The following is a 24,100-nucleotide window of genomic DNA, read 5'->3' as shown; positions in this document are numbered from 1 at the left end:
CGTCCTCTCCTTCGGCGTATTGCCAAATCGGCATGTTGGCCTCCCGCAACTTCTGATCTCCTTAGTGCAATGTATGAACCTTCAGCCTAATGCTTGAACTTATGGCACGAAGTCCTTCTACCGGCACATCGACCGATTCTCTATTTGACGTCCAATCTTCTGACATGTTCACTCCAGCCTAACATCCGATTCTTTCTACTTTAATCGATTTTCCTTTTCTGATCGAAGTTAGTCTTGCATCACTCAAAATATAAATTAGATCATAAACTTATCAATTAATTTCATCACCAAAATCCAAGATTCAACAAATCTTACAAAGGCAATTGAGTATCAATAAATGATTATCTATTCTCGATATCATGAGAGGAATATCCTGTGTATTCTTACTCAAGCAAATCCCTGGTCAGGGTCAATCGGATTGAGAGAATCCGATAAGAGTAAGACTCGGATTGAGAGAGGAGTTCTCTAAAGAATCCGATAAAAGTGAGACTCGGATAGATTCCGTATGCGCATGACAGCACCATACTCGGTATATGATCTTTGTGTTAAATCTTGGATTTTGATGATGAAATCAATTGATAAATTGTTTGACCTAATCTATGTGTTGAGATAAGTGTGTAGGATTAACTACAATATCAGTAAGGCATAAAGCATATGATGAGCCGGAATCGAAGATTCAGAAGATGTAGTGGAAGCTCACCGAGAGTTCATTGGAAGATTGCCGAGAATTCATCGATGGAAGCTCGTTGGAAGATCGCCAAGAGATTGTTGGAAGATCACTGAGAGTTTGTCGGGAGTTCACCGGAAGTGCGCCAGAAGACTCGCCGAGAAGTTCATCGGAGGATCGCCTAAAGAAATCGACATATCGGACTATTCGCTTGCCTTAATCGTAGTTAGTACATTAGTTGAGTTAGGATTGAGAGGTAATCCCACTAACTCAGAAAGAGATAGTAGTTGAGTTAGGATTGGGAGGTAATCCCATTAACTCAGATTGGGGCCAATTGGTCCCTTAACAGGGCTGATTTGGGCTAGACTAAACAGCTCATTCAACATCTAAAATCACAACCGGCAGTGGCACCACTTGGGACTCGGTCTCCCAGGTGTTCTGGGTGGTGATGCCGCCCAGACTGGGTGGTGGTACCACCGATAGTTATTGCTATCAGGCGGTGGTACCGCCCTTGTCAAGCGGTGGTACCGTTAGAGCTCGGTCTCCGAGCTCTGTCAAGTTGTGGTACCGCCCAGATTGAGCGGTGGTACCGCCCAGTGTCAGTCTACAGGTAGTAGTACCACCCAATAATAATGGTGGTACCGTCAGTACCCTGAAATCTGGGAAAGTGACACTTTTTGGCTCCAATTCAGAAATCATTGGGGCCTATAAATACCCCACCCTTTTCTGCATGAAAGGCTCCAATCCAATCTTACTCTGTGATTTTTAGAGCTCAAAAGTATTGTAAAGGCTAGAAGTTCTCCTCCCTCTTTTCTTCCAAGTTTTGATCTTTCAAGAGAGGAGAGAAATTTCTGTAAGGGTTATCTCCTAAGTCCGTCAAAAGGAGTGAAATTGTAAAATGGTGGTTGGCCTTCGCATATTGAAGGAAGTCCTCTAATGGACGTCGGTGATCTCGTTGGTAGAGGAAGCCAAAAGTGGATGTAGGTCAAGATTAACCGAACCACTCTAAATCTCGGTTTGCATTTACTTTGAGCATCTTATCTTTACTGCAAACCTCCTCAGTAGCTTATTTCCTTCTGCTCATTTACGAACGTGTTTTATAGTTAAGTATTTTCCAAATCGGCGTTAAGACAGAAATCGATTTTATCGTACGAACATCATATTTCAGTTTGTGCTTACATTCTGATTTCCATCATAACTGCAAACTGCCTTTATATCTTTGCTTTAACTGCATCTCGCTTGATCACATGTTAAAGTGATTTACGAATCGACTTTTATACCAAAATCACTTTTATCGTACGAACGTCGTATTCCAGTTTGCTATTACATTATGTTGTCTATCTTAACTGCAAACTACCTCTATATATTTGCTTTAACTGCATCTCACTTGATCACAAGTTAAAGTGATTTACGAATCAGCTTTCTTACCAAAATCGCTTTTATCGTACGAATGCAGTTTTAATCGTCGAAAGTTTTCCGCTACACTAATTCACCCCCCCCCACCCTCCCCCCCGCTCTTAGTGCTCTTGATCCTAACAATTTGTCACGGACTTAGCTGATTTTGCCTAAGTCGTGGGGCACCCTTGCGAGTCCGTCCGCAAAGGTCAGCCTCCCCGAAGCCTCCCATTGTCCCTTAGGACCACCAAAAGAGAGAACGGGTTAGAGAGAACGCCTCAAACGGGATCCACAAGCAAACATCTCCGAAAAACACTTCATAGACAATGCAAATTACAAACAGACTTTACAAGCTCTGAACAGTGGCACAACAAAGGGTAAAATGGTCCATTACAGACCGAAAATCTCTCGCACGTGTCCACATGACACCACTTTTATTTATAAGCCTAAAGAGGCCACCAACCCAACTAAAATGGGACTATTATGCCTTCGGCCACCCCTCTACATGATGTACAAGGCATGAACATGCCAAAAGACACGGACATACATAAGCATTACATCAAACATCCTGTTTTGAAGTTTGTCCGTGACATTCTCCCCCACTTATTTCTTCGACGTCCTCGTTGAAGCCTTTGTCGACACTGCAACTCCTGGCCTTTGCTGAGTCTTCAATCTTCTACTCCAGCTACAATGCGCCTCTTGACTCCCAACTGCTCTCCGCTGCTGTTTTTGAGTAGTCGAACCTTTTGATCCGCCATGCTGCTGCAACTCACCAATGACTCTAACTCTGGTGTGGGGTTGGCTGAGTTATGTTGATCTTTGTTGATTCCTACGGATCCCCCAGATGAAGGAAAAGACCATCCTTACTGCGCTAGTCTCTCAAATTCCTCATGCTGCTTGAACTGGGTGGATGCTTGTTGGAGCTTTAATGAGCATCGTCTCGCAAACTTCTGAAGTTTTGGGTCCTTCCTCCACAACATTTGCTCATTGATTCTTCTTTCGCTTAGTTGTCACATCCAAGTAGGTTCGCATCACTTCCGCTTTCGATTGGCATTTCGTTGGGAAATGAAGCGGACAATCTACTCTTAGTAACACTGATCACCGTTAGTGAGGATTTGACAACTATTGTCTTCCATTATCTTCGAAGGGTCTTTGAACATATGCAGAGCTCCTCTACTGGATATATAAGAGAATTGGGGTACTCGGTTTCGCCCATTCTCTTGAGAGTTGAGAAGGCAAAGGTTACTTAACTTCGCCCGCCTCCTCGAGGTTGTACTTCATGCATCGAGCTGGTTACTGGACTTCGCCTGCTCTTTGCTCACACTTCTGAAGCACTTGAAGTGTTTGCACTCCTTGCGTTGAGTTAGTTACTGTGATTCACCTTCTCAATGCCATCGAACTTCTGGAATGCAGGAAGTTTTCACTCCAACTTGGAGTAATTCTCACATAGGTTTGGTCGCCTCTGGGATTGTACCGTCTTCTCCATCAACCCTGCCGCCTACTCCACTGAGTAGCAAAGGTACAGCACCGCGTACTGCCTGCTTCGTTCCTTGGTTATGCACTCTTGCATGACCTGAAGTCCTTCACTTTCGGCTATCTTGATGAGAAGCACAGTGACACCGGTCTTACGAAGTTCTTCGGCCTCTGCCCTTCAGCCTTGTCTCGGTACTTGGAGATTGCCTCTGCATTCTCTATTGAATCTCGTATTTTGATGATGAAACTACTTTATATATGTTTATGATTTAATATGCGTTTTGAGTGACGCAGGATGCTTTGATCAGGATGAGACAATTAAAGCAGGAAAATCATGTTGTGCCGGAGGATCATGTCAGAAGATTGGACGTCGGGCCGATGGATCGGTCGACGTATCGACAGAAGGCTTCGGGCCGTGGACTCGGGCATCGGGCCAAGAAGAGCGGTTATTGTGCCAAGGATATCGGAGTTGCGGAGTCAACTGGCCGATTGGGCAATAGGCCGCAGGAGAGGACGATGCGCCGAAGAATCAGACGAAGCGTCGAGGGACCAATGACATGCCGGACAACTTGGTTAACTGCTTAGGATTAATTGTCTCGATCAAAGTTTTATTTTAATTGTGCAGGATTAACTATGATAACGATGAAGACATAAAGCGAAACAAAGTGTCGGAGTCAAGCGCGAAGGATTTGTTGCGAGTTCGAGAGTTCGACGGAAGTCCGAAGGTTCGTCGGGAATGCTACCGGAACTAGCCGAGAATGAGTTGGGAGCTTGCCGAAGGGTTTTTCGGAAGCTCGCCGGAAGGTTCGTTGGGAGTTCGCGGAGCTCGCCGAGAAAGATCGGAGCTTGCCGAAGAAGCTCGTTGGAACTCGCTAAGAACAAATCGTGAAGTCTAGGAGCTTGCCGGGAGTCCGCAGTATGGTTTCTGAGAGTTCATCGGAAGACCGCCGGAAGTTTGCCAGAAGCTCGCCAGAAGAAGTCTTGACTTGCGGACTTTGTAATAGCTTAGAAAATATCTTTAAAATCATAGTTAGCACGTTAATTAGGGTTAGGATTAGGTGTTAATCCTATAACCCAAGTAGGGGCCAATTAGGCCCAAGTTCGGACTGGTTTGGGCCAAGTTTGGAGCCAAACCAAGTGAGCTGAAATAGTGAAAGAGGTGGCACCGCCCCAGCCAGGAGGTAGCACCGCCCAGGCTATGTCTCCCAGCGAGACTGGGAGGTGCAACCGCCCCAGCCAGGAGGTGGCACCGCCTGGGGCTCAGTCTTCGAGCAAGACTGGGCGGTGCAACCTCCCTGACAGAGAGGTGGCACCGCCTGAGCTCGGTCTTCGAGCTCTGCCAGGCGGTGCAACCTCTCCAGTCAGGAGGTGCAACCGCCTGATCCCGGAATTCCAGGATTTGATCGTTTTGAGCTCCAAATTTGAATTGGGTTGGGGCCTATAAATACCCCACCCATTCAGCACTGAGACAGCAAGAACTTACCCGAAATCTTGATCTTTTCAGTGGTTCTTAGAGCTCAAAACTGCTAGTTTTCCTCCTCCTTCTGTTCTTCAAGTTTGAGTTGTAAAGAGAGGAGAGAAAACATCTGTAAGGGTTGTCTCCTAAGCCCGTCAAAAGGAGTGAATCTGTAAGAGGGTAGTTGGCCTTCGCCTATTGAAGGAAGGCCTCTAGTTGACGTCGGTAACCTCATCGGTGGAGGAAGCCAAAAGTGGAGTAGGTCAAGACTGACCGAACCACTCTAAATCTCTGGTTTACGTTTATTTTGAGCACTTTATCATTACTGCAAACCTCCTACATAGCTACTGCTCTCTGCGCTTTAACGAACGAGTTCTGTGCAGTTTACGTTCACATCTTAATTCCATTTACAAACTGCAAACTGCTCTCTGCGCTTTTACGAACGAATTCTGTGCAGTTTACGTTTACGTCTTGATTTCATTTACAACTGCAAACTGTCTTCTGCGCTTTTACGAACAAGGTTCTGTGCAGTTTACGTTTACGTCTTGATTTCATTTACAACTGCAAACTGTCTTCTGCGCTTTTATGAACAAGGTTCTGTGCAGTTTACGTTTACGTCTTGATTCTGCTTAGACGTAAAACTATGTTTTAGACGTAAACTACTTTTGAACATAAAACTACGTTTAGACGTAAAACTGCGTTTAGACGTAAACTGCGTTTAGACGTAAAACTACGTTTAGACGTAAAACTGCGTTTAGACGTAAACTGCGTTTAGACGTAAAACTACGTTTAGACGTAAAACTGTGTTTAGACGTAAAACTACGTTTAGACGCAAACTGCACTGCGCTCAGACGCAATCTGATCTTAGACGTAAACTGCGCTCAGACGCAAACTGCGCTTAAACGCAATCTGAGCTTAGACGTAAATCTGCGTTTAGACGCAAACTGCGCTTAGACGCAAAACTGTGTTTAGACGCAAACTGCGCTTAGACGCAAAACTGCGCTTAGACACAAACTGTGTTTAGACGCAAACTGCGCTTAGACACAATCTGCACTTAGACGCAAACTGCACTTAGATACAAACTGTGAATCAGCTTTTGCATCATAATAGTTTCTATCGAACGAACGCAGCTTTCGGTTTTAATCGCTGTAAAATTTCCGCTGCACTAATTCACCCCCCCCTCTTAGTGCTCTCGATCCTAACAATTGGTATCAGAGCGGGGTATTTCTCATTTCGGATTTACACCCGAGAGAAATGGCTCTTCAAGAGGGCTTTTCGGTCTTTCGTCCACCGTTCTTTAACGGATTGGACTACACTTATTGGAAAACTCGAATGAGAGTTTTCTTGATTTCTCTAAATCTGGATTTATGGAATATCGTTGAAAACGGTTTTCAACTTCCCTTTAAACCGACGAACGAATGGTCGGATTTGGAGAAGAAGTATTTTTCTTTAAACGCAAAGGCTATGAATGCCTTATTTTGCGCTTTGGACAAAAATGAGTTCAATCGGGTTTCTTTGTGCGAAACGGCTTTCGATATTTGGCGTGCTCTTGAAATCACGCACGAGGGAACTAGTAGAGTCAAAGACTCGAAAGTTAATATTTTACTGCATGATTTCGAACTTTTTCATATGAAACCAAGCGAAACCGTTGTTGACATGTACACCCGTTTTACGGATGTCATCAATGGTTTAAATTCACTTGGTAAAAGCTTTTCGGATTTTGAACTCGTTAACAAAGTTTTGCGCTCACTTTCTAAAACTTGGGATTCAAAAGTAACTGCTATTCAAGAATCGAAAAACTTGAACCAATTTCCACTTGAAGAACTAATTGGTTCATTGATCACATATGAAATGACGTGCAATGCACGTGAAGAACTTGAGAACCACCTTCTAAAGAACAGGAAGGATTTGGGACATAGAACATTTGAAGACCACTCGAGCATAAGCTCAAGTGATGGTGAACTTAAACTACAAATGAAACGAAAATTAAAAAGCAAAAAGAATCAAACTACTTGCTTTAAACGCAAGAAGAAGAACAAAAATTAGGATGAATCGAGCTCCTCCGAAGAAGAGAAAGTCAACAAAAGCAAGGCGGCAAACTACGCCTTAACAGCCCACAATGATGAGGTAATCGAAATCCCCCTAATTTATTTTGAAATTACTTGATGCTTTCATGATGTATTTTTCTCTTTTAGTTTAGAATTAATTTTCTTAAAAATTACATGTTAAAAAAAAATTATTATGATCATACTAAGTAATTTCGAAAATGATAATATTGCATATTTTATGATAAACAAATAAAATGATCTTGATTGAAAATATGAAATCATGGTTAAGAAGTAATAATGTGCATTACGTTGATTTCCATTGTTATTTCTCGATTTTGATTAAAGATCATGTTTGATTTGAAGAAATGCATAATGATGAAATTAAATATTTCGATTGACAATTTCATGCATGAGATATACATGATGATTTTTGTGATTGATGGTTTTACGATGAAATTCATTTTACGATCCTAAACGTTGATGCATGTTTTCATTTGACATAAATGAAAAGACATGCTAACATGAAATCGATCACTTAAGATGAAACACTTAAAAAAGGGGAGAAATATATGAATTGATGCTATAAACACTATGCTATGATTATCCCATGCTTGCATCATCAAGAGATATATGAATTGATGCTATGATTGCCAAATTTGCATTATGCCATGTTTGCATCATGCGTTAAGATATCAAGAACATGTATAGTAATTTTATGCATTGATATCTTACCATATGATGAAATGCTACAATTGATGAACACTTGAAATGTAATCCCCTATCTTATTGATCTTTCAATAAATCTATGCTTGTCATACATGAATTTATTGAATGTAATTTTGAGGATGATTTCAGATTTGTCAAATGCTTGATTCGTATTTACGACATAAGATACACTTTAAATATGAAACATGCTTCAATCATGTTAAATGCTTCAATCATTTTCTATCTCTAGAGTTCTCGATTTTGATGAAATACAAGTGATAAATTCATTTATGATATCTTGTAAATCACTTGAATTATGAATGAGTTTTTTATGATGTGTTAAAAGAATCACTTAAAAAGAAAATGCTTTTCCCATCTTATCGAGATTAATGATTTCATGATATTGTGTGAATCTCGAAATTGATTTTGATGAAATAGTAATAACGTTATTCATGTTATGAATCTCAAAAATGATAATATGTTTCATGTGATAATATGAATACACGAAACACTTATGATATGATTTTTATACAATTCCGTATATTCATAAAATATTTATCTCCTCATCCAATAACTTTTCTTGATATTCCTTATGAGATGAAATGAAATAATGCATGAAATACAAATGAGGAGTTATTGATCATGCATGGTAGGATATAATTTGACAAAATTGATACCATCATGATATGAAACATTTATGATTTGCAATTATGCATGCAATACTTGTGCTTTCTAATTATGATGTGATGTATTGCATATGATGTAAATCATGATGAGTGCTAAGTTACACATTTTGAGAAGAAATTGCTATATTGAAACATTAATGTAATTATGAATGATGATATGATATTATGCATGTAATACTTCAACTTATGATAATGCAATGATAAAATATTCATGATGAAAAATTGTCTTGACATTCATAACTTGATTATTCATCCTTTGTCATGATTTTGAAATCGTTGTAAAAGGAAAAAGAACTACAAAACTGTATTCTTCCTTTCTTTTTGACAATGACAAAGGGGGAGATAGCTAGCTTGCACAAGTCAAGAAGATGCAAAAACTTGATTGCTTGCTTGCCTATCTTAAGTAGCAAAGATTGCTAACTTGCTTATTTCAAGAAGCAAAAGTTGTCTTCTTGAACATCACCATCTTGAATATCTCAAGAAGCAAGACTTGCAACCTGCACATTACAATAGGAAGCAATAATCATGAGCCTACACAAGAAAGTTATCTTGCATTTGCTTTCGAAGTTTTTGCTAACTTGTATATCGTAAAAAAATTGCTAGCTTGTAGTATAAAGAGAAGCGAAAAGTTGCTATCTCAAAAGAAGCAAATGTGCTATCTTGCCTATCTCAAGAGGCAAAAATGCTAACTTGCACATCTAGCAAAACTTGACAAATTTGCATATCTCAAGAAGCAAGAGTTGCTTTCTTGAACATCTCTAAATTGCTAGCTTGCATGTTCTAAAAGTGCTATCTTGTATACTGTAGAACTTGCATATCTGAAACTTGATAGCCTGAATATTCTAAGCATGATGTAACATTTGCTAAATTTTTTGGCTTCAAAACTACATGATGATAAAACTTGATAATATGTTTTTCATGCAATAAGTTAAACCAATATCACAAACACTTGATTGTGATACTTCTCCTTTTTGTTGATGACAAAGGGGGAGAAGTATGTTGATGAAAGTATGTTGATGACATGACATGTTATGCATAAGTTTATGCATATGTTCATGTTGACGTGTTGCAAGTATTCATGATGAATATTGCAATGACTTGAATTCAGTTTGAATTCAAGGTTCTATCAATATGGCATATTGATAGGGGGAGTTTGTTTAAACTCCGGGAGTTAAGTTTAACTCCGTCATCAAGTGGTTGTCATCATCAAAAAGGGGGAGATTGTTGAATCTCGTATTTTGATGATGAAACTCCTTGATATATGTTTATGATTTAATCTGCGTTTTGAGTGACGCAGGGTGCTTCGATCAGGATGAGACAATTAAAGCAGGAACATCATGTTGTGCCGGAGAAAGCAACTTCATTCAACCAAAATTCACATTTGCTGAACTTCGCATACAACTTCTTTTCTCTTAGTATGGACAACACATCTCTCAAGTGTTCCTCATGCTCCTGATTACTCTTTGAATACACCAATATGTCATCAATAAATACAATTACACAGATATCCAAGAGCGGTTGAAATATCCTATTCATTAGTTCCATAAAAGCTGCAGGGGCATTAGTCAAACCAAATGGCATCACCAAGAATTCATAATGACCATATCGAGTTCTGAAAGCTGTTTTTGAAATATCCTCCTCCTTGATCTTCAACTGATAGTAACCTGACCTCAGGTCAATCTTAGAGAATACTTGTGCACCCTGCAGTTGATCAAACAAATCATCAATTCTAGGTATGGGATACTTGTTTTTGATGGTCACCTGATTCAACTGTCTATAATCAATACAAAGCCTCAATGTTCCATCCTTCTTCTTCACTAATAGTACCGGAGCACCCCATGGGGATACACTGGGTCGTATGAAACCCTTATCTAATAATTCTTGTATTTGCTTCTTTAATTCTTCTAGCTCAAGTGGTGCCATTCTGTAGGGAGGCTTAGATATTGGGGTTGTACTGGGGACTAGATCAATAGCAAATTCACCCTCTCTATCTAGAGGTAAACCAGGCAAGTCATCTGGAAATACATCAGAGAATTCTTTGACCACTGAAATTTCATCTAGGTGGGTTTCCTGATTTGAATGCTCCTTTACACACACCATATAATAAAAACAACCTTTCTGCATAAGATGATAAGCTTGAAGTGCGGATATTAAGCAAGGAGGCAAATCATGCTTAATGCCCTCAAAGAAAAATATAGGCTGATCTGGTATACAGAAAGTAATTATTTTTTGTAACAATCAATACTAGCGTGATGAGAAGATAACCAATCCATGCCAAGTATAATATCAAAGCCCTGGATCTCTAAGAGAATCAAATCAGCAAGGAATTCGTGGTCTCCAATAGAGATCAAACAAGATGGGTAGACCAAGTTTGTTGCCAATGAATCTCCAACAGCAGTTGTTACATATAACATATAATCCAGGGGTTTAGGTAGAATATCCAAGTGACAAGCAAAGTACTTTGAAACAAACGATAAGTTGGAGCCGGGATCAAACAAAACTTTTGCATTTCTTTTAGAAACATGAAGAATACCTTCCACCACAGATTTAGAAGCTTTAGAATCTTGTTCCGTGATAGCGTACACTCTAGCATGGGCTGAGGGTCTAGGAGGCAGTGGCTCTTTCTCCTTCCTCAGAGGGCAATCCCTTATTTGATGATCTAACTTTCCACAAGCAAAACAGGCTCCAGTCACCCGAAAACACCGACTCGTCTCATGATTTGATCCACATTTTGCACATGACTGAGTCCTCCGCACTGGTTTCCATTTCTCAAATCCAGATGTCTTAGCCCTCTTGTTACTAGCTTCATATTCGTTTTCTCTCATGCTTTTGCTAGTAAATTTGTCCTTTTTGTTCTTGCCAATGATTTCTTGAATTTCCTCCATGTCTCGTTCAATTTTCAAAGCTCTTTCTACCGTATCTGCATATGTTTGTAGTTTTAAAGCTGACATTCGGCTTCTTATTGCGGGCCGTAATCCCCTTTCAAATCTTCTTGCTTTTCTAGATTCATCATCAGTCATATGTATGGCAAACCTGGAGAGCTCAGTGAATTTAGATTCATACTTTGTAACCGTCATACTTCCCTGGATAAGATTCAAGAACTCCAATTCTTTTTGCTCTCTCATACATTCTGGAAAATATTTATCGTTGAACTTTTCTTGGAATAACTTCCATGTCATTGGCTCATTTTTCATTTCAGACATCCTCTTAATCATTCTCCACCAGTGTTCAGCTTCTCCTTCCAGCATAAAGGTGGCAAGAAAAACCTTTCGTTCATCAGAGTAACTTAAGGCATCAAATATTTTCTCTATCTGCATCATCCATCGTTCCGCCACCATTGGATCAGATTCACCACTGAAACTGGGAGGACTAAGCTTCTTAAACTGTCCAATTCCCAACCCCGTCCGGTTTGATGTCTCTATTCCATCATTACTTCCTTGTTGGACAGGTTGTTGTTGTTGCATCACTTGTGCCATAGTCTCCAAAGTCCGCATAATACCACTCAATTGATCAGTAGTAGATGCAACAGGAGAACCAGATGATCTCGTCATCCTTGCTTCCTAAAACATCAAAAGAACATTTTCTTTGATCAATCTCTAAATGATAGTCAATAAACCTAAAAAAAAAACATAGTATTCTTAGTGATTCTCAAATCAGGCTCTGATACCACCTCTGTCACGCCCCAAAAAATATCCATGATATTAAAAATTTTTCATCATAACTAACCCAGGATCCAAACACACATTTGAGTTCACTAAGAAAAACATTCAGATCAAAAATTTCACTTCTATAATCTACCAATTCATAACCCTGTGCAATTCATAAACATAGCACACATCACTCGATAATTCATACAATCTGAACTCGACTCATCAAAATAAAAACCACAATATAAATCCCCAAGTGGGGAAATCCATGCAGTCACCACAATCATCGATTTACCATAAGTTCGTAACTTTACACAAATTTAATTTAACATTCCAAAACCCTATACATGAGGGATCCTTTAACTTACACAAAATCCACAGGTTTAGATTCATAGTCACATTTCATTAGATGCAAGGTAGCTTATACACAACTACATATATGCTAACAAAAGTTCTGCCCAACGTCTTCTAAACTTCCCACTGCCTCAGCCCATTCTTAACATTAAAGCAAGCGATACGCTATCCTGAAAAATTTATCAACAAACGGGGTGAGCATAAAGAGCTCAGCAAGTGACTAACATATCCATATCAAAATAGTACACTTTCCAAAGAGATACAGTTTCAAAACACAAAGCAGAATATACGATTTTGTAGACATAAAATCATTAGGAGCAGAATCACAATTGTCCTTTTAATCATACATATTTGGTTCCTGACAGATGGGGCATAGAGTAATTGGAGCATATCAGAAACAAGGGAAACATATCGGAGCTTATCAATGGCATATAAAATGTTCCAAAACACATCAACGACATATGGAACATTTCGAAGCAAAATCAACAATGAATGAAGCATTTCAGAGCATATCAAACTCATATGTCGTACAGAAGCTCAAACGTCGTCCTTGACGTTGCAATCATATCATACTTATCCAGAGCATGAACAGAAATAACTCACCAAAACTCTGGATGTCATATCAAACATATAGAGGGTGTAGTGGGATCACAGACAGAATGTGATTCATCCATTTCTGAATGACCACCAGACAGAAGTCTCCCACGTCTGGGAGCTCCATCCACCCACGTCTAGGTGAAGTCAGAGGGGGCCGGCAGAGCATCGCAGGCTCTATGCATAACTCCCTTTACCATTTCTGGCAAAGGTTCACATTATCCCACAACACCAGAATACAAGAGGGCAGTTTAAACAATAAGTAGCATAATACGGAAGCACACGCGGAACAACAAAACGTACATGTGCCTTTACGAGACAATACGATGCAAGCAACAATCTCTCACAAATGTATTCAGTTTTGGAATGAAATGAAGGCAAGAGTATACAGGGATTCAAAACATTCATACTGAGCTCAATTCAAAATAGGAAGGTTAGATGAATTCAATATCCAAAGGAATGAAACAGAATACGCGAAATCGACCAAGGCTCGATTTCGGACAGAATTCCAGTGGCACATCAAGCAAATATTTCGGAATATCAATTATGCTCCAATACCCATAAGAAGGCTATGGTTGAACCATATATCAATCTATATTCGGATGGAACAGATTTCATATGAAACAGGGCTCCCAACACAGAGTTACCTCTGATTTGGTAACATAAGGTCAAAATCACAATCACTGGTTGCAGACTTTATAGGATCGGATTCAACAGACGATAGGGTGAGCAATTGAACTCCAAAATTTTCAAACTATATGTCAAAAGAGAGAATTTCAAGTCTAGTTTCAATTAAAATCAGTTTGGTACAAATCAGAATTTTCAACAGGGAGTTATAGGCGTTTTAGTATTGAAGGGTCAGAAATCTTGAACTCTGTTTTACAGCGTCTATAGGCTCTTTTGAAACAAATTTTTGGGTAAGTATTCGGTGTCCGAAATCTACAAAATCGGTGTCAAAAGAAAGGCATACGAGTCTAATTTCAAACAAAAATAGTTCCTGCCTGAATTCTCTTTCTGTACTAAAACTTGGGGCTGAAACAGTGCTTAGGGGTCAGTTTACCGAAAACTTTCAGAATCCATAGTTCTATGTCCAAAGAGAAACATATCAGTTTCTAAATAAAAATCGTCCAATTTATTTTGAATCAACATAAAAACAGAGTCAAATACTTATGTAGGATGGGGTTAGAACACTTGCCTTTGCAAATTTTTGACCCGAAGTAACAAGATTAAAGCAAAAACCCTAAAAGCCCCAAATTTTCTTTCTCTTCTCCTTCTTCTTCTTCTTCTTCTTCTTCTTCTTTTCTTTCCCTGATCACCCACGAGCTGCCTCCTCTGCTTCCTTAACAACGAAGGCAGAGAGGCTTAAGCGGTGGAATTTGTCATTTGGTGCATTTTGCAGTTTAGTCCTCGTTTTTATCATATTCACGATTAGGTCCTTAGGGTTTACATATAGGTCCTCAGATTCTTTTTTTTTTTTTTTTTTTTTTTTTTTTTTGAACAGATCTCCCAAATCTTACAAATAGGTTACCTCTAATTCATACTCTATTTCTTTTGTCAATTAAAATAGATGCTTACATTATCACCAAAAATTTATACGAACGTTCGGAAATGAGGGGTGTTACACTCTCCCCCCCTTAAAAGAAAAATTTAGTCCTCTAAATTTATCGTACCTCTATTCGATGAAAAGACGAGGATACACCTTTTTCATTTCCTCTTCTAGCTCCCAAGTTGTCTCTTCTCCAGAATGATGTCTCCAATTTACTTGAACCAGTGGGATGACCCGATTCCTTAGGACTTTTTCTTTCTTATCAATAATCTGAATAGGCTCTTCCACATAGGATAAATCTTTATCGAATTCCACCAGCTCATACTTAATGATGTGAGAAGGGTCATACATATACTTTCTAATCATCGAGACATGAAATATATCATGGACATGGCTCAATGCTGGTGGCAAGGCGATCCTGTAAGCGACAGAACCAACCCTCTCAAGAACCTCGAAAGGTCCAACAAATCTTGGGCTTAATTTTCCTTTCTTCCCAAACCTCATAATGCCTTTGGAATGGGAGACTTTTAAGAATACAAAATCTCCGATTTCAAACTCAATATCTCGTCTTCTATTGTCAGCATAACTCTTTTGACGACTCTGAGCAGTTTTTAACCTTTTCCTTATTACTTGAATTTTCTCGGTAGTTTCTTGTACCTTGTCCGGTGCTAATAGCTTTCTGTCTCCAACTTCCTCCCAACATACAGGTGTTACGCACTTTCGCCCATATAGAGCTTCATAAGGAGCCATCTGAATACTTGAATGATGACTATTATTATATGTGAACTCAACGAGTGAAATATCCTTATCCCATTCACCTTTCCAATCCATAACATAGGCTCTAAGCAAATCCTCAAGTGTTTGAATTGTTCTTTCTGTCTGACCATCAGTCTGAGGATGATATGCAGTACTAAACTTGACTTTAGTGCCCATCGACTCCTGCAATTTTCTCCAGAATCTAGAGAGAAATCTGGAGTCTCTATCAGAGATAATCTCCTTTGGAATACCATGAAGTCTTACTATTTCATTAACATATAAATCTGCAAATCTATCAAGTGAATAAGTCATATTAATCGGTAGGAAATGCGCAGATTTTGTTAACCTATCAATGATAACCCAAATAGCATCATGCTTCCTCGAGGTTCTGGGTAGTCCTGAAACAAAATCCATAGTAATACATTCCCATTTCCATTCAGGAATAATTAAAGGTTGCAACAACCCTCCAGGTCTTTGGTGTTCTACTTTGATTTGCTGACAAGTCAAACATTTAGAAACATACATTGCAATTTCTTTCTTCATGCCTTTCCACCAATAATGACTTCGAAGATCTCTATACATCTTAGTGCTCCCAGGGTGTAGGGTGTACTTTGAAGTATGACTTTCAGTTAGGATTTGATTCTTGATAACTAGTTCATTTGGCACACATACTCTCTCCCCAAATCTCAATAGGCCATCCTTTGAAATTTGAAATTGTGGCTTCAATCCCTTTTCTACTTCACTCCTCAAGTAGATTAAATGTGGATCTCGTAATTGTCCTTCCTTAATTTGTTGCATAAGATCAGACTGCACTTGAATGGAGGCCATCAGAATCATCGAGTCTTGCTCTTTCCTCAAAGCTTTCAAATCAAAATTTTCTTCTATTAGCTTCCATTGCTTCACGACCAGACTAGCCATAAAACTTGTAGATTTCCTACTAAGTGCATCAGCTACAACATTGGCCTTGCCTGGGTGATAACGGATGGCACAATCATAATCCTTCAGAAGTTCTATCCATCTTCGCTGCCTCATGTTCAACTCCTTCTGGGTGAAAATATATTTTAAACTCTTGTGATCAGTGAAAATTTCAAACTGTCGACCATACAAATAATGTCTCCAAATCTTTAGAGCAAAAATAATTGCTGCCAATTCCAAATCATGAGTTGGATAATTCAATTCATAACCTTTAAGTTGCCTAGAAGCATAAGCAATTACTCTCCCTTCCTGCATCAAAACACATCCTAGGCCCTTTCTTGAAGCATCAGTATAAACTACAAATCCCTCACTACCACTTGGAATAGTGAGAATAGGGGCACTAGTCAATCTTCTTTTTAACTCTTGAAAGCTTTGCTCACAATCATCACCCCATACAAATTTCATATTCGTCTTAGTGAGTTTGGTGAGAGGTTGAGCAATTCGAGAAAATCCCTCCACAAATCTCCTGTAATAACCTGCCATGCCCAAGAAACTTCTAACCTCTGTTACATTTGTTGGTACTTCCCATTCAACTACAGCTTCTATTTTCCTTGGATCAACAGATATGCCCTTCCCTGAAATCACATGGCCTAAGAAAGCAACTTCATTCAACCAAAATTCACATTTGCTGAACTTCGCATACAACTTCTTTTCTCTTAGTATGGACAACACATCTCTCAAGTGTTCCTCATGCTCCTGATTACTCTTTGAATACACCAATATGTCATCAATAAATACAATTACACAGATATCCAAGAGCGGTTGAAATATCCTATTCATTAGTTCCATAAAAGCTGCAGGGGCATTAGTCAAACCAAATGGCATCACCAAGAATTCATAATGACCATATCGAGTTCTGAAAGCTGTTTTTGAAATATCCTCCTCCTTGATCTTCAACTGATAGTAACCTGACCTCAGGTCAATCTTAGAGAATACTTGTGCACCCTGCAGTTGATCAAACAAATCATCAATTCTAGGTATGGGATACTTGTTTTTGATGGTCACCTGATTCAACTGTCTATAATCAATACAAAGCCTCAATGTTCCATCCTTCTTCTTCACTAATAGTACCGGAGCACCCCATGGGGATACACTGGGTCGTATGAAACCCTTATCTAATAATTCTTGTATTTGCTTCTTTAATTCTTCTAGCTCAAGTGGTGCCATTCTGTAGGGAGGCTTAGATATTGGGGTTGTACTGGGGACTAGATCAATAGCAAATTCACCCTCTCTATCTAGAGGTAAACCAGGCAAGTCATCTGGAAATACATCAGAGAATTCTTTGACCACTGAAATTTCATCTAGGTGGGTTTCCTGATTTGAATGCTCCTTTACACACACCATATAATAAAAACAACCTTTCTGCATAAGATGATAAGCTTGAAGTGCGGATATTAAGCAAGGAGGCAAATCATGCTTAATGCCCTCAAAGAAAAATATAGGCTGATCTGGTATACAGAAAGTAATTATTTTTTGTAACAATCAATACTAGCGTGATGAGAAGATAACCAATCCATGCCAAGTATAATATCAAAGCCCTGGATCTCTAAGAGAATCAAATCAGCAAGGAATTCGTGGTCTCCAATAGAGATCAAACAAGATGGGTAGACCAAGTTTGTTGCCAATGAATCTCCAACAGCAGTTGTTACATATAACATATAATCCAGGGGTTTAGGTAGAATATCCAAGTGACAAGCAAAGTACTTTGAAACAAACGATAAGTTGGAGCCGGGATCAAACAAAACTTTTGCATTTCTTTTAGAAACATGAAGAATACCTTCCACCACAGATTTAGAAGCTTTAGAATCTTGTTCCGTGATAGCGTACACTCTAGCATGGGCTGAGGGTCTAGGAGGCAGTGGCTCTTTCTCCTTCCTCAGAGGGCAATCCCTTATTTGATGATCTAACTTTCCACAAGCAAAACAGGCTCCAGTCACCCGAAAACACCGACTCGTCTCATGATTTGATCCACATTTTGCACATGACTGAGTCCTCCGCACTGGTTTCCATTTCTCAAATCCAGATGTCTTAGCCCTCTTGTTACTAGCTTCATATTCGTTTTCTCTCATGCTTTTGCTAGTAAATTTGTCCTTTTTGTTCTTGCCAATGATTTCTTGAATTTCCTCCATGTCTCGTTCAATTTTCAAAGCTCTTTCTACCGTATCTGCATATGTTTGTAGTTTTAAAGCTGACATTCGGCTTCTTATTGCGGGCCGTAATCCCCTTTCAAATCTTCTTGCTTTTCTAGATTCATCATCAGTCATATGTATGGCAAACCTGGAGAGCTCAGTGAATTTAGATTCATACTTTGTAACCGTCATACTTCCCTGGATAAGATTCAAGAACTCCAATTCTTTTTGCTCTCTCATACATTCTGGAAAATATTTATCGTTGAACTTTTCTTGGAATAACTTCCATGTCATTGGCTCATTTTTCATTTCAGACATCCTCTTAATCATTCTCCACCAGTGTTCAGCTTCTCCTTCCAGCATAAAGGTGGCAAGAAAAACCTTTCGTTCATCAGAGTAACTTAAGGCATCAAATATTTTCTCTATCTGCATCATCCATCGTTCCGCCACCATTGGATCAGATTCACCACTGAAACTGGGAGGACTAAGCTTCTTAAACTGTCCAATTCCCAACCCCGTCCGGTTTGATGTCTCTATTCCATCATTACTTCCTTGTTGGACAGGTTGTTGTTGTTGCATCACTTGTGCCATAGTCTCCAAAGTCCGCATAATACCACTCAATTGATCAGTAGTAGATGCAACAGGAGAACCAGATGATCTCGTCATCCTTGCTTCCTAAAACATCAAAAGAACATTTTCTTTGATCAATCTCTAAATGATAGTCAATAAACCTAAAAAAAAAACATAGTATTCTTAGTGATTCTCAAATCAGGCTCTGATACCACCTCTGTCACGCCCCAAAAAATATCCATGATATTAAAAATTTTTCATCATAACTAACCCAGGATCCAAACACACATTTGAGTTCACTAAGAAAAACATTCAGATCAAAAATTTCACTTCTATAATCTACCAATTCATAACCCTGTGCAATTCATAAACATAGCACACATCACTCGATAATTCATACAATCTGAACTCGACTCATCAAAATAAAAACCACAATATAAATCCCCAAGTGGGGAAATCCATGCAGTCACCACAATCATCGATTTACCATAAGTTCGTAACTTTACACAAATTTAATTTAACATTCCAAAACCCTATACATGAGGGATCCTTTAACTTACACAAAATCCACAGGTTTAGATTCATAGTCACATTTCATTAGATGCAAGGTAGCTTATACACAACTACATATATGCTAACAAAAGTTCTGCCCAACGTCTTCTAAACTTCCCACTGCCTCAGCCCATTCTTAACATTAAAGCAAGCGATACGCTATCCTGAAAAATTTATCAACAAACGGGGTGAGCATAAAGAGCTCAGCAAGTGACTAACATATCCATATCAAAATAGTACACTTTCCAAAGAGATACAGTTTCAAAACACAAAGCAGAATATACGATTTTGTAGACATAAAATCATTAGGAGCAGAATCACAATTGTCCTTTTAATCATACATATTTGGTTCCTGACAGATGGGGCATAGAGTAATTGGAGCATATCAGAAACAAGGGAAACATATCGGAGCTTATCAATGGCATATAAAATGTTCCAAAACACATCAACGACATATGGAACATTTCGAAGCAAAATCAACAATGAATGAAGCATTTCAGAGCATATCAAACTCATATGTCGTACAGAAGCTCAAACGTCGTCCTTGACGTTGCAATCATATCATACTTATCCAGAGCATGAACAGAAATAACTCACCAAAACTCTGGATGTCATATCAAACATATAGAGGGTGTAGTGGGATCACAGACAGAATGTGATTCATCCATTTCTGAATGACCACCAGACAGAAGTCTCCCACGTCTGGGAGCTCCATCCACCCACGTCTAGGTGAAGTCAGAGGGGGCCGGCAGAGCATCGCAGGCTCTATGCATAACTCCCTTTACCATTTCTGGCAAAGGTTCACATTATCCCACAACACCAGAATACAAGAGGGCAGTTTAAACAATAAGTAGCATAATACGGAAGCACACGCGGAACAACAAAACGTACATGTGCCTTTACGAGACAATACGATGCAAGCAACAATCTCTCACAAATGTATTCAGTTTTGGAATGAAATGAAGGCAAGAGTATACAGGGATTCAAAACATTCATACTGAGCTCAATTCAAAATAGGAAGGTTAGATGAATTCAATATCCAAAGGAATGAAACAGAATACGCGAAATCGACCAAGGCTCGATTTCGGACAGAATTCCAGTGGCACATCAAGCAAATATTTCGGAATATCAATTATGCTCCAATACCCATAAGAAGGCTATGGTTGAACCATATATCAATCTATATTCGGATGGAACAGATTTCATATGAAACAGGGCTCCCAACACAGAGTTACCTCTGATTTGGTAACATAAGGTCAAAATCACAATCACTGGTTGCAGACTTTATAGGATCGGATTCAACAGACGATAGGGTGAGCAATTGAACTCCAAAATTTTCAAACTATATGTCAAAAGAGAGAATTTCAAGTCTAGTTTCAATTAAAATCAGTTTGGTACAAATCAGAATTTTCAACAGGGAGTTATAGGCGTTTTAGTATTGAAGGGTCAGAAATCTTGAACTCTGTTTTACAGCGTCTATAGGCTCTTTTGAAACAAATTTTTGGGTAAGTATTCGGTGTCCGAAATCTACAAAATCGGTGTCAAAAGAAAGGCATACGAGTCTAATTTCAAACAAAAATAGTTCCTGCCTGAATTCTCTTTCTGTACTAAAACTTGGGGCTGAAACAGTGCTTAGGGGTCAGTTTACCGAAAACTTTCAGAATCCATAGTTCTATGTCCAAAGAGAAACATATCAGTTTCTAAATAAAAATCGTCCAATTTATTTTGAATCAACATAAAAACAGAGTCAAATACTTATGTAGGATGGGGTTAGAACACTTGCCTTTGCAAATTTTTGACCCGAAGTAACAAGATTAAAGCAAAAACCCTAAAAGCCCCAAATTTTCTTTCTCTTCTCCTTCTTCTTCTTCTTCTTCTTCTTCTTCTTTTCTTTCCCTGATCACCCACGAGCTGCCTCCTCTGCTTCCTTAACAACGAAGGCAGAGAGGCTTAAGCGGTGGAATTTGTCATTTGGTGCATTTTGCAGTTTAGTCCTCGTTTTTATCATATTCACGATTAGGTCCTTAGGGTTTACATATAGGTCCTCAGATTCTTTTTTTTTTTTTTTTTTTTTTTTTTTTTTTGAACAGATCTCCCAAATCTTACAAATAGGTTACCTCTAATTCATACTCTATTTCTTTTGTCAATTAAAATAGATGCTTACATTATCACCAAAAATTTATACGAACGTTCGGAAATGAAGGGTGTTACAGTAAAACTGTGTTTTAGACGTAAACTACTTTTGAACGTAAAACTACGTTTAGACGTAAAACTGCGTTTAGACGTAAACTGCGTTTAGACGTAAACTGCGTTTAGACGTAAAACTACGTTTAGACGTAAAACTGCGTTTAGACGTAAACTGCGTTTAGACGTAAAACTACGTTTAGACGTAAAACTGTGTTTAGACGTAAAACTGCGTTTAGACGCAAACTGCACTGCGCTCAGACGCAATCTGATCTTAGACGTAAACTGCGCTCAGACGCAAACTGCGCTTAAACGCAATCTGAGCTTAGACGTAAATCTGCGTTTAGACGCAAACTGCGCTTAGACGCAAAACTGCGCTTAGACGCAAACTGTGTTTAGACGCAAACTGCGCTTAGACGCAAAACTGCGCTTAGACGCAAACTGTGTTTAGACGCAAACTGCGCTTAGACGCAATTTGCGCTTAGACGCAAACTGCACTTAGATACAAACTGTGAATCAGCTTTTGCATCATAATAGTTTCTATCGAACGAACGCAGCTTTCGGTTTTAATCGCTGTAAAATTTCCGCTGCACTAATTCACCCCCCCCTCTTAGTGCTCTCGATCCTAACATTCTCCACCTCCTCGGCCCCTTTCACGACCAAACACTCTCCCTTCATGAGAGCAAGGGATCAATGACTTTCACGGAAGTCCCGCCGCTGCGGTACCATAGCGCTGCCATGCCCATGGCCCTACTATCTATCGCCTCGCATCTACATCCCTTTTCTTCACGATCAGTAGATATGTCTCCGTGGCACTCCTCTGAGTCCACCTCCATTCTAACTGATGCTTGATTTTGGGTAGCTAAGTCCCTCTGGACTTGTCGTCGCTTCCTCGCCCCTTTCGACCCCTTGCTTCAACACCTCTGTGTTCTCCAAGCAGTCTGTTTGGTCGATGGAAAGACAGACTGCAACTCCCATGCATGGCCTCTGCCATCACGTTGTAGGGTTTGCACTGATTCTGTTCTCCTTAGCTTCCTTGGTAGCAACGTCCGCTTACTCGACCTTGTCCTCTGACTTGTCGGGCTCCCTTAAGCGAATATGAGCTCTGGAGCAGTCCAACTTACAGCTGCTTCGATCATACCTCTGCATGATCAAGTCCCTCCCATGGAACTTACTGGTACTTGCATTCGAACTTTTCCCTTGGTGGAACACAGCCCCCATATGCTAATGACCAAGGCTTTCATCTGATGCAAAATTCGATGCACGCACGGAAGACCCGCCTCTACGGTACCATGGCCTTCACTCCTTAAATCCATAGCCCTTCTTACCGTCGTGTTGTTCACCGAAGTGGAGCTCCCAATAGCTCCCGATCATACCTCCATATGATATAATCCCTCACGGGCTATGTCGTGTGTATCGCGTTGCCACGAACTGTTCCACCACGATCCGCTGCACCATGTCGCCTCCTGGTGACATCTCCATTGCATTCTGATCCATGTGGAATAAACTCGAATTGTGAACCCTCCATGTGTGTGGCCTCTGCCAATACATCGCAGGGACTCCTCCACCTTCGATTTTGTTCGCTCCTTTGGCAATCGACCTTCATCCACCCACTCTTGGGTCACACCTAGATGAAGCACCGCTCTAGAACAGTCCGTCGCCTAGTAGCTCCCGAAGTCCACCGACTTCACTGTAATTTGTGCACCATTGTCTGGATCTTGGGCCTCTGCCCCTACCAGCACAATCTCCACTGTGCACTGCTTCCTTCATGGCAACTTGAATGGCAACACTGTGGCATATTCTTCAAGAGTACCCGCCTCTACGTCCTCTTGTCCCGTGCTAAGGCCTTCTGAACCCAACTTCGCCTCTGCAAATTGAGTCGCCTTAGTTCCTCCATTAAATGCTTCTCCGAGATAAGGTGCATGTGCCCCGAAGCTCCCTTCGTCTTTGGCACCATGCAAGATGAGTCCGCTCCGTCAGAATGAAGGACCCATGGAACAACATGATCCTACTCTTGCCTCTGCAAGAGTTCATGTCCTTGACCTCTGTCTAAGGAAAGCACCGTGCCTCTGCTCCACGTTCCAACTTCTATGCTGGCTCCCTTCATGCGGCTTGAGTACTTCACCAAGTTACACCCAAGTTGCTCCGCTCCTCGTTTCTGCATTGAGTCGATGGTGGCCCTCGCGCCCACCATTCCACGAGTCAGCCCTCCCTTGAGTCCGATCTCCACATCAACTCCAAGTGTGCCTTCATTTGGGTTGCTCTGGGTCGCTCCCCCACTTGATCTCGCAATGCATCCACCAATGCATTCTATCAAGCGAGATTATGCGACGACTCCTCGCCGTTTGCTCAGTCCATCGAGC

At 40.0% G+C, this 24,100-nt stretch overlaps 1 protein-coding gene across 1 annotated transcript; it reads right to left on the bottom strand.

The window, feature by feature from the left end:
* Positions 1 to 9,863: 9,863 nt before the first annotated feature.
* On the bottom strand, positions 9,864 to 15,419 carry LOC135599101 (uncharacterized). The gene is made up of 2 exons (XM_065093835.1): positions 14,217 to 15,419; positions 9,864 to 11,986 (listed from the first exon to the last, which is right to left on the bottom strand). Exon 2 carries the CDS (start codon positions 11,979 to 11,981, stop codon positions 10,653 to 10,655), a length of 1,329 nt encoding a protein of 442 aa, XP_064949907.1. The 5' UTR covers positions 11,982 to 11,986; positions 14,217 to 15,419; the 3' UTR covers positions 9,864 to 10,652.
* Positions 15,420 to 24,100: the final 8,681 nt, after the last annotated feature.

This window comes from Musa acuminata, chromosome BXJ2-1 (assembly GCF_036884655.1).
Source record: "Musa acuminata AAA Group cultivar baxijiao chromosome BXJ2-1, Cavendish_Baxijiao_AAA, whole genome shotgun sequence".
Classification (NCBI taxonomy): domain Eukaryota; kingdom Viridiplantae; phylum Streptophyta; class Magnoliopsida; order Zingiberales; family Musaceae; genus Musa; species Musa acuminata.
This window is presented reverse-complemented; position numbering and strand designations above follow the sequence as displayed.